Genomic DNA, 15,224 nt, shown 5'->3' with positions numbered 1-15,224 from the left:
TTTAGGGATTAGATAAAAGCTCCCAAATACTTTTGACATTTTGGCCTTTGGGACAGAGTATGTTGCTAAGAGGCCCAAAGAGATTTTGACTTTTAGCCAAGAAACTGGCTACTTTTCTTTGGGGTCTTTTTACCCTAACTGCCTAGCAAATTCCTACCTCCTATTCTTATCATACCATTCTCTGAAGAGGTTACCCAAATTACAGATAGGGAATCAGGACACAGACCACTCTGGCTTCTTTCATGCTGAACAGGGATGCAGGATGAGGCAACTGGGGTATCCTTTCAGTGGGTCTATCTAAAATACTCCAAAATTGCATAACTCTTATCTATAGGGTGAAAAGATAGCTTTTTTAACAACTGCAGCTAAAGACTTACTACACCTGGGAGAAATTACGATCTCAGCCATACTATCCTAACAGTCTAGTTACTTAATGGGTTGATGTCAAACAAAAGTTACTTTTATCTGCAAGGAATAAATCCTAATTCCAAGAATAGAAGCAATAAATAAAGAAAAAAGAACAAAAGTATGGCTAGTTGGCATGAAAGATGAGATATGTATTTGAGGAAAATGAGAGAGCGTTGCCAACTGTATTCACTTGCTGCATGTAAGAGACTTCAAAAGGCTTTTACAATTGAAACAATTTCCATCATTGTGTTGCACACGTAACATTTTATTCAGTACCATATTGCTTCTGAGCACTTACAGCCATGCCTATGGGATTCATTTTTGGTTCTTTGGGTACGGAGTTATAATCACAAATTTCCTATAATTCATCAGAATGAGCATGATACAAATCAGTCCAGACATTGATTATTAGAGTAATTTCTGTTACTCTATTGAACTATTACTGCAAAGGTTGACATGGGAGTGCACACTTGTGACCCCAGCACCAGGGAGAACAAGGCAAGATCTCAAATTTGAAGTCAGCCTGGGATACACAGTAAGACTCAGTCTTAAAATACAAAAGAACTAAACAGAAAAGAGGAGGAGGAAAAGGAGAGGAAAAGAAGAAGATAGAGAGGACAACCAAAAACAAAGCCTTACAATCTCTCCTTTCCCTCCTTAAAATGTTCATTTCTAGCTATTCAATAGGAGATATTCTAACATTAAATCTATACTATTAGAATTGGTCAGTGGATTGCCATCCATTTCTAAGTAAAGAAATGATGTTACTTATCAGGGACATGGACGTGGATTTAGTTTCTACAAGGTATAAAGCACTGGCAAAACAACACTAGGGAGCTAAGGGAGCTAAATGTAGTAAGACATAAAGATTTGTTAAATACAATCAATGTATTTTAATGAAAACCATCTTGTTAAATTGGGGCTATTGTTCTAATGATAGAAAAACAGGTACTTGTGGTTTCACAGACTGAATTTCAACATCTTTTCATGCAAAAATGTTAAAATAATAGCATATCTTCATATCAGATACAGAATTGGTCATTAGCTGGAAAATGCTGACATCCTGTAATAGATCCATAAAACCTAGAAACACCATTACTTACTCACCAAATACTCTTTAATCCCAAAGAAAAAAATATTACACTCTTATTCTTGTGGCTCTACCTCAGCTCTAGAAATTTTATCGTTTTTAATATTTATTTCCATTTTGACCAAAATACGATACAATCATACCTAGCTATTCCATCAACAATACTCTAAAACTCTAAAACGTTAAAAATAAACTTTACATATGACAAATCAAAAAGCCTTTTCCTACACTAATGTATAAAAAAGTCACAATGAAACCGATTATTATGCAGAATTAACCTATGTCAATAAAAATGTTAAGAATCAGGGCATGGTTGCCTGGGTCAGAAATCATAGCACTTGGGTGGGAGAGATAGAACAAACTTCCTTTTTAATACCCAATATATTAACACTGTCAATGGATTTATATTTTTCTTATGCTTTTGTTATAATGTGCCAAATCTATGCAAATAATATAGTTACAGTGGTGAGATTCATGGTGCTCACCCAAGGATATAATATGGTTCTTGTAGGCAACAATATACAGAACTTAATGGTTCAAGATATTTACATTAATTTATTCAGACCTTAAAATTTACAATTGGACAAGTTTTGCTAGAATTTGCTTACATTTTGTATTATATACCCCCTATTTATCTCATTTAATTTACAGTAAGAAAAAAAATCATACTAGGCAAAATTATGAGATACTACAGATGGATAAATTTGTATTTTACAAATTACTAACTATAAGTTGAACTGTTTTTTCATATAGAAATAATACCATCTAAAAGCAAACAGCTAAATATGTCTGAAGAATTTATCTGCATTTTAATGTTATTTGGAACACTGCATTAAAGGGAATGACTACCACTAAGGAACTTACTCTTTTATAAAGTATCTGAAAGAGAATGTTTTGGCAGGCAGAAAATCAATTTCCCCTGAGATAAGTATAAATGTGATGGAAGCAGCAGTACGACACTATAGTGACGTTCTAACACGCTGACTCTGAAGTGATCATAGAATGACAGGACGTGCATTTGGGGTTCTTTTTCTTTCAATTGCAAAAAAAAAATGGGATGAAATGCCAATAATGCATACCTTTTTCGTGCCATTAAATATGAAAGTGCCACTTTGGAAATGATAAAATAACTATAATAAAGGTAACTAACTCATGAAAGATGAATACAGAAGTCTATCTCAAGAAGCCGTCTAACAGTAAAGCTGTGCATGCAGTAGACAATGAGTCAGATCAGAGGTTAGAGCAGGTAAGAGGAAGAATTTCTAAGATCACTCAGGTTAGCCTGTAAATAATTTCCAATGTCCAGTGACAGAGTCTGAAAGACAGACCTGATGATGGGAGAATAAAGGGAGAAGATTTCAACATTGGGTCCCCTAGTCATTCAATAAAGATTTTCTTATCGTATAACTTAGCTCCTGATGCTGTGACAAAATATCTGAGATAAATCCATCAAAGGGAAGATGTAGAAATGACTTCCACAGTACTGACATACTCTGGACAAATGACTGTTACTTAACCTTTCAGCCAAAAAAAATTAATCTTATTTTAAGCTTGTTTATAATGTAGACAAGCTCACTGAGCCATATGGTCCATTTGTGACCTGGGCTTAGGACCTTAATCCCTCATGACTGTCCTCGACTTCCAATATTATATAAATGTATGTGCAACTGTTTACATGTCAAGCACTACAAACAGCACTTATCTCATTGCAAACAATGAGAGAAATTGGTAACATCTGCTTATGATTGCATGTGTGTGTTGGTCGAGATCTAGGGATCAGAAGGGACATAAACCTCAGATAAGGGTCTGACTGTTACTTCCCCATTTCATGCTGCATATACTGTTTTAATAAATGAGTGGGCCCTTGTTCTAGAGCACAGTCCCAAAGGAAAGCTGAAGGAACAAGTTCTCCGAAGTTCAGGTCCACTCTTAGCCTTAATATTGATGTTAAGAGTCAGGCTGTTTTTTTTTTAATTAAGACATAACTGTAAAGTGGAGTTGAACAGTAAACACTGCAGAAAAAAAAAGATGTCATTAGACCAGAGATGAGTGGCTACTGAGAAGTCTCTAGGAACATTCAAACATTCTCTTCTATCAGAAGTTACTATATATTTGTAGCTTTCAAAAAATGGCACATATGCATTTCTAAGATTGTGAATGGCAACCACAATCTACTCTACTGGCATTGCTAATGCACTAGAAACATACAAGGAAATGACATTGAAAACAACTCTTCTGAGGATGCCAGCACCCACTGAAAAAAATGCACATTAAAATGGTTTCTCAATGTAAATAGAAATTCCACAACATTAAGATATATGAGATACACATATAGTAGAGATTTCTTATGTCAGCCTTATAAAGCAATATATGTGCATGCATCTGTGTATGTTCTCATGTGTGTGTAGGTACGCTCACTTGCGTGGATATGTGTGCAGGTCAGAGGCTGACTTAGGATGTCTTCTACAATTGTTTCTATACCTTATATTTTAAGACACAGTCTTTCTGAAACTGGAGCTTGTTTCAGTAGACTGACTGGCAAGTGAGACCACAAAATCTAGCTGTCTCAGCCTCCCCACATCCCAGTGCTGGGATTACAGATACATGTCATTATAACAAGTTTTTAATGTGGTTGCTAGGGATCTCAATTCAGATCCTTGTGCTTATGCAGCAAGCACATTGCCCACTGAGCTCTCTTCCTAGCCTGGATAAAAGCAGTTTAAAAAACATAATATAAGCATAGGATGCTAAACAGAGAAGAAGAGCAAACTTCTTATCTTTCTGGGATATTTCTCTCTAATGCCTTCAGTGTATGGAGTATGCTACTCACTTCCTAGACCACTTTTCAATTTCAGTATAAAAAGTCATTTCACCATCTCCTAAGAGAAAAAAGTCTTCATCTTAGGCATACCAAAACAGAATATAGTCGAGAACACTGGTCAATGGTTCATAACAACTCCTGGGGGAAATCTAACAGCAACTCAGAAAAATGAAAATAAACAAGTCAGAACACCATCCTGCTCCAAACATGAAGGTGATAGGAACCAATCTCCAGTAGTTCCCTCTGACAGCTCCTAGTACACTACCTGGCTTGCTTTGTGACGTCACAAAGCTCCTCCTCTGGCCTGTCTCCTCGCTGCTGTTTTGTCTTCTGCAAAGGGAACGATATAAATTATACTAGAGCAGTTTAGCCTGCTTATCTACACTTTCCGAAGACAGAGAAATTATACTCCAAGTAGAAATTATTTCTACCACATGCAATAAGACACACATTTAAAACTCTGTGTTCATATACAAATGTGTACATAAATGTATAATGTGTATATATACACAAGGAAAACATTAATCGATAGCTTTTGAAAAGGGCCACTTACATTTTAATAAGGTGACATTGAAAATGTTCACAAAGGAAAATAGTTGCATGAGATGATGTCTTTAGACTCTTATTTATAGATGAAGATGAATCATCCCACAGCTAACACTGATGCCAAGGAGCTAACCAGAGATAATTTAACAGATGAGGAGATGCTAACTGTAGCAGGGAGGATAAATCTAGAAGCTAGGCGATGAACAAGGCTCATATCACCATGTGCACTTAACTGAAGTGAATTTTTTCCACAACAACAAAACAATATCGCAAAATTTTGTGTGCAAATGATGACTAACATACCTGTCAAAATCAGTGAGTCATTACTAATGACTCAAAAAGCACAGCACAAAATCTATGACTCTTACTATTAAAATAACTTTCATGTCTTAAAGTATTGCTAGCTTAAGCACAATATTTTTAAGCTGCATGTTAGCTGTCCAATTTATTTAACTGTTTCAGCCACACTAGTTCTGACTTAGCCTTCCTCCTGGCAGAACGTGAACTGGGTTATATTTTCCTTATTAAATTCACAGTGCTAGGATTGCTGCCCTCAGGTCTGAGGGAAAGCTAGACATGACGCTGACTTTCTGCACCATTTTCTGTTATTCTCCCAGTGGCACAGACACTAAGAATGTCAGAATGAGGCAAGAATTACAGATTGAATACAACTTTGTTAAATCTCTTCTAGAAATACCTTCTTCTCTGCACCTACTTAGGTGACTCTAAATAAAGATCCCAGCAAAGCCAGAGTTACTCTGCTCAGGATGGGGGTACATGGGACCTCTGTTTAGCTCCAAATGTCTGGTTCAAACACTTGTGGGGTTTGGGATGTTTTTTGACAAATGGAAAGGCAATGCAAGTTCTTATTTAGTGGGAAAATGAAAAACAGCTCTGCAAGTTGTGCCATATTTCCTAGAACAAAGGCTGCACAGGAAGAGTATCATAGAAGTATTGGGCCTTCCATGCTACAGAAAAACCACTGCAAGATTTCAGTAGAGAAGTAACATGGTCCAGGCAAATGATGCTGCTGTGTGGGGACACTTGGAAGACAGCAGGACTCTACAGTCCGTGAGATGAGGGATACCAGATGTGTAAAAGTGTTTTTATTTTAGGTCTGTAGAGTTGAGAAGATTTGCTGAGAGATTACTTGTGGGTAATAAAAAAGGGAAAATAACCTTTAGGTTTATTGCTTGAAGAACTGGAAGCACACATATAGAAATGCAGTCAAAACACTTATACATATAAAAGAAAAATAACTTTTTAAACCCTGACATTAAAAAAAAAACTTGCAGTGGCAAAACCCACCTCATCAAAAAATTAGAGAAAACAATATAGAAGTTTATGATCAAGGAGGCATAACTGGGGAAAGTTCAAGAAAAATAAAAAGAGGAATAGTGGTCTGTTTAAGTGAGAAGTGATATTAAATAACTACATTCTGGTGTGTCTAAACAGTAGAGGTCCAGTTAGAAGTAACACAGATAAGTATGGGGGCTGTAGGCAGAGGAAGAAAAGATTAGTTCAACGCTTTGTAAATAATACAAAGCTAGACAGTAAGATCGAAAGTGGGGCAGTGTCATCATGAAAATCAAACTGAAGTTACATTAAGAAATTCGGGCTTGATAGAGCATACCTGTAATTCCAACACTCAAATTTAGGGTAGGAAGACTGCCCCCAATTTAGAGTTGGCCTGGGTGACTAGTGAGTTCAAGGCCATACTGGGCTATAGTGTGAGGCCTTGTCTCACAAAACAAGAACAAAAAGCAAGGGGCTAAAGAGATGGCTCAGCAGTTAAGAGCATTGGCTGTTCTTGCAGAAGACCCCGGTTCAGTTCCCAGAACCCACAAAATGGCTAACAACTGTCTATAACTCCAGTTCCAAGGGATCTGATGCCATCTTCTGACCTCTGTGGGCACTGCATTACATGGGCGCACTTACACATATGCAAGTGATATACACATAAAATAATGAAATTTTTAAAAACAAAACAAAAAATAACTATACTGACATTCCAGGTTATCCTAGTCAGAATAAATGGTTATCGGTAGGAAAACAGGATGACAAATGCTGGCCAGGATTGGAATAGGGTGGAAGAAAATTCAGCCACTGTGGAAATCAATATGGAGGTTCCTCAAAATATAAAAGCTGAACTACCATATGAATCAGCTAGCGTATTCCTGTGTATATGCCTGAAGCATACATGTCAGAGTTACTTGCACATCCATTTCTACTGCAGCAGTATTTCCCACAGCCAACATATGGCAATAGCTTATATGACTGCGGTGTTTTGAATGAGAGATATCCCCCAAGGCTCAAGCATTTGAACACTTTGATCCCAGTGGGTAGCACTGTTTGGGGAGGTCATGGACTCTTCAGTAAGTATAGCCTTGTGGAAGAAGTATGTAGCTGGGGTGGGTTTTGAGAGTTCAGAGCCTTACTCCACTTCCAGTCTGCTTTCTCTGCTTTGTGTTTGCAACAGAAGAAGTGAGCTTCCTGCTCCCACAGGCATGTCTGCCACTTATTGCCATGCTTCCCATCACTACAGATTGCCCTTCTGGAATTTTAAGCCAAGATAAACTTTTTTTTTTTTATGTTGCTTTTGGTCATGGTGTTTAGCACAGCAATAGAAAAGGAGGTAATAAAGAAGTTGGCACCAGAGAGTAGACTGTTGCTGTGAGGAACCTGACCATGTTGGTTTATGGGAACTATGTCAACAACCTTAGAACTTTGGTCTAGAAAACCAGTTAAATTTGGTAAGCAGAACTTAATAGGCCATTTAGTAGGAGCCTGCAAGACAGCAGTGCTGGGAGTATTGTGGATTATAGAGACATGGCTCAAGAGGTTTCAGAGAGGAACAATGTTAGAAACTGGGCTAGAGGCCTTCATGTGGTTATTTCTGCCCCTGTCCTAAGTACTTGCCTGATGCTAAGTTAAAAAGTAATGGTCCAATTTCTTGGGCCCAAGAAATTTCAAGATAGCATAATATTGAATCTATGGCATGGCTATCATGGATATTTCTTATAAAAATCTATAATGAAAAAGAGCAAGTAGGGCAGAAAGAAATACAAATGTAGAGTTTAGAGAGAAAAAAAGTACTAGGGGGCCTTAATGCTGCAGCCAAGGGAAGTGCTATAAGAGAGATTGTAATTGTTGAAGAGATTAATGCCTTTAAAGAGAGGCTTCCTGATCCACACTGGAAAACGGGAAAGTTGCTCTCAGGGCAAGATTCCAGCCAGCTAAGCTTCCTGCTTGTGAAAGGAAAAGGCCTATGGAGTCCTAGAAAACAACAACATAACAAAAGTTTCTACAACTGTGGTCAAAGGAGGCAGGATCCATTCCATGTTGGCAGCTGAACTTGGAAGTACCAGCTATGTGGAGCTTCAGAAGCATCCAACATGCAGGAGTGGGGGGGGCTTGTGGATTCTTTATCTATGGTTTCAGAGCCACTGAGACCAAGCATGATGTACCAGACAGCGGTCAGCGGAGCTGCATATGAGGAGTGGAACCTACCCAAGGAATGATGTGCATTGAATGTAGCAAAGCGGGAAAAGCAGAGTCATCTAAAACACAAGACATAGAGCTACAGCATGTGGTGTTTTCCCTGCACGTTTTCAGTCCAGTACTTGCTATGTCCCCATCCCTCCCTTTTGGAATGGGAATGTATCTTTTGGGCCATTGTATTTTGGAAGTTTGTGATTTGCTTTTTATTTTATAGGATCTTACAGTTAGAAGATGAGCCTTGAGTCTCAAAGGAAACTTTGGACTTCTGAACAGAATTGAAACTGTGAAAGACTATGGAAAATTTTAAAGTTGGACAAAATATATTTTGTGTTAAATGGTCATGTGCCTATGGAGGCCAGGGAATTGAAAGTGGTTTTTTAAATGAGAATTGTCCCCCATAGGATCAAATATTTGAACACACATGGGGCACAAACATATGTAGGCAAACACAAAAAATAAAAATAAATTAAAATTTTAAAAATTTACTTAATGAATCTTCATTTTTCATCTAGGAATTCCCTAGACTATAAATTCCTGAGTTGCCATGACCCTTTGAATAAAGTCTAAATCCCTAGATGGAGTTGTGATGGCATCATGTCTAATTAGCACCTGTGCATATGTCTTAGCTTCTCTCTCTCTTGCTCCAACCTTCCAAATCGCACACATTTAAATCTCAGTTCCTTGAATATAATTTGTTTCTTTCAGTCCTTCTGATGGATCTCCTTCAAAAAATGCTGCTCTATTACCCAGAAAATATACAGTTAAAGCTAGGAGTATCTTTTTATGGAAATAATGCAAATATACTCAAATTCTCAAAAATAAAAAAAAATTGTTTTTTGGTGTTTTTGAAACAGGGTCTCTCTGTAGCTCCAGCTGTCCTGGAACTCACTATGTAGACCAGGCTGGCCTTGAGCTCACAGAGATCCGCCTGCCTCTGCCTCCCCAGGGCTGGGATTAAAGGCATGCACCACCACGCCCGGCCAGGAGTCTCCTTTTATACCTGACTTTCTTTGGCAAGTTATTCAAATTATATACTATTCCAGCAGGCCACAATTTGTTTATTTAACCCATATTATACTGCACAGCTACATATTTTCAAGTACTTGAATATTTTTGATTCCCATGGAAGTGGGAAAAATACTTCTCATTATAATTGAAATATTAAGTATATAGGATTTGTATGAGCACACAGAAATTAACAAAAAAAGGCCTCTGTTGAATGATTAAAATTCCTCATACACAGAATTTAACAGATCAGAAACCAGTAATTCATTTTCTGAACCAAATACCTACTGCTATTGAACAGATCTGTTATACTTTTGCTGCAAGTAATACATTTTTGTCTCATATAAATACTAATTAAGCAAGATACATGAGAAAAAATTTAAACTATGAAGAAATGGACAGCAATGCATTCCTGCATATATGATGAACAGAAACCAATATTCATCTTCCTTAGAGTGTCTTTTTTCTCAAATTATTAAAAAACACCAAAAATAGTAGCATTTGGTAGCAACTATCATACCTTGTTTTATGTAAGCCTTTCGTGGCATGTCCAACAGATAGCAATGGGGTAATGGATATGATGAGAACATTGGCCAAGGATATGGGTCATCCCCCTAAAAACATCAATAGCACAGATAATGTTATCAGGTGGGCTCAAATACTGAATTTTAAAGTTTTCTGGTGTGTCATTCATTAAACATTTGGTAGCAACTATCATACCTTGTTTTATGTAAGCCTTTCGTGGCATGTCCAACAGATAGCAATGGGGTAATGGATATGATGAGAACATTGGCCACAGATATGGGTCATCCCCCTAAAAACATCAATAGCACAGATAATGTTATCAGGTGGGCTCAAATACTGAATTTTAAAGTTTTCTGGTGTGTCATTCATTAAACTGTTTTTTTTTCATAAATTCTACCTTTTGCACAATTAACCAAAAGTTATTTAATACTACAACTCATTATTCTAAAGCCAATGAATGAAATACAACAGAAACTTTAAATATGAACTAAAGATAGATATATAGAAACTTATTTTTGTTGCTAAAAATGATGACTGTTTTAATATTATTTTCCTAAAAGGAAAAATACAATCTTAAAAAAAATAAAAAAAAACACTTATATTTTCTTTCTCCCCCAACAAAACTATCTTCTGCTGGCACATCTCTTCCACGTGACAGTCAAAGAATGTTCTTAACAACACAAACAACAATAACAATAAACACTTGCATAAGAAACCCATAATGTGCACATTGAAGGAGAGATATGCCACATTATCAAAAAAACAAAAATGTATAATCACCCAACAATAACAGTAAGTAACATGACAGTGAAGACTTCAAAATTCTAATATTCAAGGACACACAGGAGAATGGCAACTTTTTAATGAAATAATAACCTAGTCATCTAACACAATGGCTTTCATTAGACAGCACTCCTATTTTATTTTGAATTTGTTCACTTGTCTTCTAAGATTTGTCAGATTCAACACTGGGATGCAGAGACCCGGGGGATGTTGTTCAGTGCCACTTCAGTTGGGTACCTTGCTTTAAAATAGGCCAAAATACTGTACTCACTTTTTCAAGCATTCTTGGAGGCAAAATCCGCTCCAAGGGCCCACCAATGAGATTGATTCTTACAAGAACATGATTTCTCTCTACTGATAAACCATCAATTATGAAGTCCCTGAAGGAGAAAATATATCAGTTTTGCTGTGTCTATAACAGAATACAATTTGATTTTTGAAATCATGTCACTAGATTTCAAAGAAATCTGGAAAATACATTGTTCATCAACAACATATCACTGAAAATACAAAGGACCATGTTGGATCTGCAGAGATGGCTCAGCAACTAAGAGCACTGGCTGCTCTTGCAGAGGACTCAGGTTCAGTTCCCAGCACCCACATGGTGGCTGACAACTATGCAAAACTCCAGTTCCAAGGGATCTAATGCCCTCTTCTGACCTCTGCTGGCATTGCACAACACAAGTGCGCTTAAATACATGCGGGCAATACGCTCATACATATAAAATGTTAAAACTTAAAATTAAAAAAACAAAGGGCCACATTCATGTTTTATATCATCACTTATTTTGATAAAGAGGAAAGAGCTGATGGACATACAATTGCCATGAGATTAGTGAGATTAATAAAAGAATATTTCCTTGATGAATGATGCTGTACTTATGGAAATGGAATTAGGGCACACATTACTTCTAAAGTAACCTAATTGTATCTTTAGAAAAGGCTCTCCTATGTTCTAGACTTGGTGCCTTAAGTTTACAATCCACAATTTGCTTATGAGAATTCTCTGAAGTTGTTAATGTTTGACTTCTGCATCGAATCTCACCACCAAGTAAAATGCCCTTTAACTTTCCATGGCCTGAGTAGGAAGGAGGCACATTGCTCTGTTCTGAATTATATCTATAATTCAAAGCAATGGTGGCAGTTGAATGCACGTTCTATAAATGTCAGCCAAAAGGAAGTAATGGCAAGTGTGATTTATTAGTAGAAAAAATGCTAAAAACCTCACTTTGCAAATTATCAGACTCTGGCTATGAGCTGACATAATTATGAAACTAGGGCAAGAGGGGCTCAAAGACGAACGCAAAATCAACTGTTCATTCAAAGGGTCATTTTACACAAGCAATATGAATTTAAAAATGATATAACAATGAAAACTAAAGCAAAAGAAAAAGCCCAAGACAAAAGCAGCACATGTCAAGTAGGAAAGTCCTAATAGTGTACTCCCAAGCTCTCTGCAAAAACATATCTCATAATCTTTCTGTGGCATTCATGCTTAAATGCCTTTTTACTGTCATTTAAATATAGTAATTCATACAGTACAAAAATAAGCCACATAGAAAATATCTCAAATTCTTTCTACAGGAAACTGCTGATAGCACTGTGCTCTAATGTGCTCCTTCTTTTTTTATTTTTAACCTGTGGCTCTCAAAAGGTTCAAAGGTATTTTCTTCTTGAGCATGCAGTAAAATGTTGGATACTTGATACTGAGCCTCCAGGAAGAGAAGAGCATCCAGATCACAGCATATCACACTTAATAACCTATAAAGAGAGAAAAATGAAACTCATGTGAAGTAGGAAGTAGAATGCAGAGTGGACACATTCTTGAGATTTTAAAGTAGTATCTATACGTGGAGACACAGATCTTACAAGAATGATTATGCAATTATTTCAAGTTTTTTGTTTTCAGATAGTTCACTCTGTAGCCCAAGTTGGCCTTGAACTTACTATGTAGTTCAGTTTGGTCTCAAACTTGCAGAAATCTTCTTGCTTCAGCCTTGTAAGTGCTGGAATTGTAGGCATGAGCTATCACACTGGGCTTTCAAATTATTTAGAAGTACAAGTTCTCCACTTCAGAACATGTTCTTCTTGAAATTATTTTTCAAAGGCCAATGAATTATTTCTAATCTAGATTATAACTTTATCTACAACTATATGAATACAAGAACATTCTTTTTAGCCAAGCTTAATGGCTCACACATGTAATCCTAGCACTCAGGAGGATGAGGCAGGAAAAGTGTCATGAGATCAAGGCCAGTTGGGACACAGTGTTGTCAACAAAAACAAAAACAATAGCAATAACAACAAAAATAGTTCATTCTGCTCATGTTACTGAACTTAAAAATTCATCAGAGGACAGTAACAAATCCATTACAACTACAAATTAACATAAATTTTCTTTCAATTAGCTACAAAAGAATGATTGAATCTAATTTTGCTACTAATCTAACACATGTTCAGTAAATAAAATGGCACTGTCAAAATGGTAATTTGAAAGAAATTTTATATCTGTGTTTTGTGTGTGCATGCATGTATGTGTGTACGGTGCATGCATGATTGTACAGCTGTGTGTGCCCATACACATGCATGTTGAGGTCAAAGCAAGACATCAGGGATCTTTCATGGTTGCCCTCCACCTTACTGCCTGGAGACAGGGTCTCTCACTGATGCAGAAGCTTATCATCCACTAGGCTGTCTGGCCATCAAGCTGCCCCTGCAATGCAAGATTACAGGCATGCATAGCCACTCTCAGCTTTTCACATAAGTGCTTGGGGTTCAAACTCAGGTGGTCAGATCCTCATGCATTCAGAATAACCATTAATAACTATTGAGCCATTTCTTCAGCAGCAAAGTCAAAATTTATAATTGTCATGTCAAGCTGAGAACACTAAACCATTGATTTGTGGTAACATTGTTTTAAAAGATTGTGTTTTGAATTAAATGTATATGTGCTTATCTGTGTGTGTGGTATGTGCATATGAGTGCAGGTATCTCGGAGGTCTGATACCTGAAGGGTGAAGGGTAGTCAAATCCCCCAGAGCCAGGATTACAGGCAGTTGTGTGACACCTGATACAGGTGCTGGGACCTGACATTGGGTCCTCTGCAGAGTAGTACAGGTTCTTAACCACTGAGCCATCTCTCCAGTCCCATTACAGTAACATTATTAAGAGACAAGCAGAAATCATATGTGGTATTTTTGCCTAGGAATTTGAACCCAAATTTAATTACAACTAGATATCTTGTTATCAGTTTACAGAAAATATAAGGATTAGGAAAAGAGTTAAACATAGAATTTGAAGAATAAGATACTACTTGAGAGACTGAGGCAGAAACATCACAAGTTCTAGCCAGAGGGCAACTTATTAAGACACGGTCTCAAAAAATATTTTTATTCACCCATGGGTGATTAGTGCTGCTCCAAGAAGTAACAGGTCTTTAACCAAATCCCTAGTGCCAGGTAAGGAACACCACCCTAGGAGTTGTTGACCAGGGAGTCCCCAAAGACCCCCCCCCAAACAATATAGGCTATTGCTAAAGCTCTTGGTTGCCCACCAGAACTAGATAGCAAGACCCTCTTTCTGAGGACAACACAAACTTCAGAAATATTACAAAAATCAAGCTGGAACTAGCTGGAAGTTTCCTCCTTGATGACTAGGGTTCATAATGCTGGAATTACTGTACAAGCTATTGGGAGAAAAAATCATCAACAATCTAACCCTGCTTTGGACCCTGTGTGCTAATAGTGACTTGTCTGTCAAGATGTATCCCCAGGTGCACTAGTTTCATGACAGTTCCAGGGGCAGCCAACTGCTTCCTGATTGGATCTAAGACCTGCTCCACAGAAGGGAATGCATGCTTGTACTTTAAACCCAGTCATAATCTTACAGCTAGGGAGATCATGGGCCCTAGAACCTGGTTATAATAACTAAATGAATATAAAAGCAAAGGCAAATTTCTAGAAACAATTCAGAGAAATGTTCCGCCTAGCTTACAAAAAGTAAAGAGATGTTTTGTAGCTCTTGTTTACATGCAATAGGCTTCCAGTTTAAAGAGGCTGTTGTTAACTGGCATTCCCTTCTCATCTTAGAAAAAATCCAAAACCATAAAGGAAAGAAAGAGTATAATGTAGAAAGTTTTAATCACAAAACATGCTCAAGGCCAGACAATGGTAATAAAAAATCCTGGTTAGCCATTTTCTGCAGCTGTCGGGAAGTCACAGGATCTATATTTAAGTATAGACTTTCCAGTGCTGCAGTAAATGAGGGGTGCCCACTTCTCTTTTTTTTTAAATTTTAATTTGACTTTCATACATGCATATAAGATGTTTTGATCAAATCCATGCCCACTCCCTCCCCTCCAACATTCCCCCTTCTGAAGAGGTGACCCTAAAATCTTTTAAGGATTAGATACAAACTCCCAAACACTTTTGACATTTTTGGCCTTTGGAACAGAGTGTGTTGCTAAGAGGCCTAAAGACATTTTGACTTTTAGCCAAGAAACTAGCTACTTTTCTTTGGGGTCTTTTTACCCTAACTGCCTAATGA

The 15,224-nt window shown here is 37.2% G+C and overlaps 1 protein-coding gene across 1 annotated transcript in view; it reads right to left on the bottom strand.

Moving 5' to 3' along the window:
- Window positions 1–15,224, bottom strand: part of Tbc1d32 (TBC1 domain family member 32) — a gene marked incomplete at its 5' end in the record, with an annotated part of 270,497 nt that overhangs the window by 115,727 nt on the left and 139,546 nt on the right. The window contains 3 exons of the mRNA XM_008835797.3: window positions 9,892–9,985; window positions 10,951–11,059; window positions 12,318–12,440. Coding sequence (XP_008834019.3) covers window positions 9,892–9,985; window positions 10,951–11,059; window positions 12,318–12,440 — 326 coding nt within the window. The remainder of the gene's footprint in view (window positions 1–9,891; window positions 9,986–10,950; window positions 11,060–12,317; window positions 12,441–15,224) is intronic.

The sequence above is a fragment of the Nannospalax galili genome, unplaced genomic scaffold, assembly GCF_000622305.1.
Source record: "Nannospalax galili isolate Female #2095 unplaced genomic scaffold, S.galili_v1.0 scaffold417, whole genome shotgun sequence".
In the NCBI taxonomy this organism is placed as follows: Eukaryota; Metazoa; Chordata; class Mammalia; order Rodentia; family Spalacidae; genus Nannospalax; species Nannospalax galili.
The sequence above is the reverse complement of the archived record's forward strand: the minus strand, read 5'-3'. Positions and strand labels throughout refer to the sequence as shown.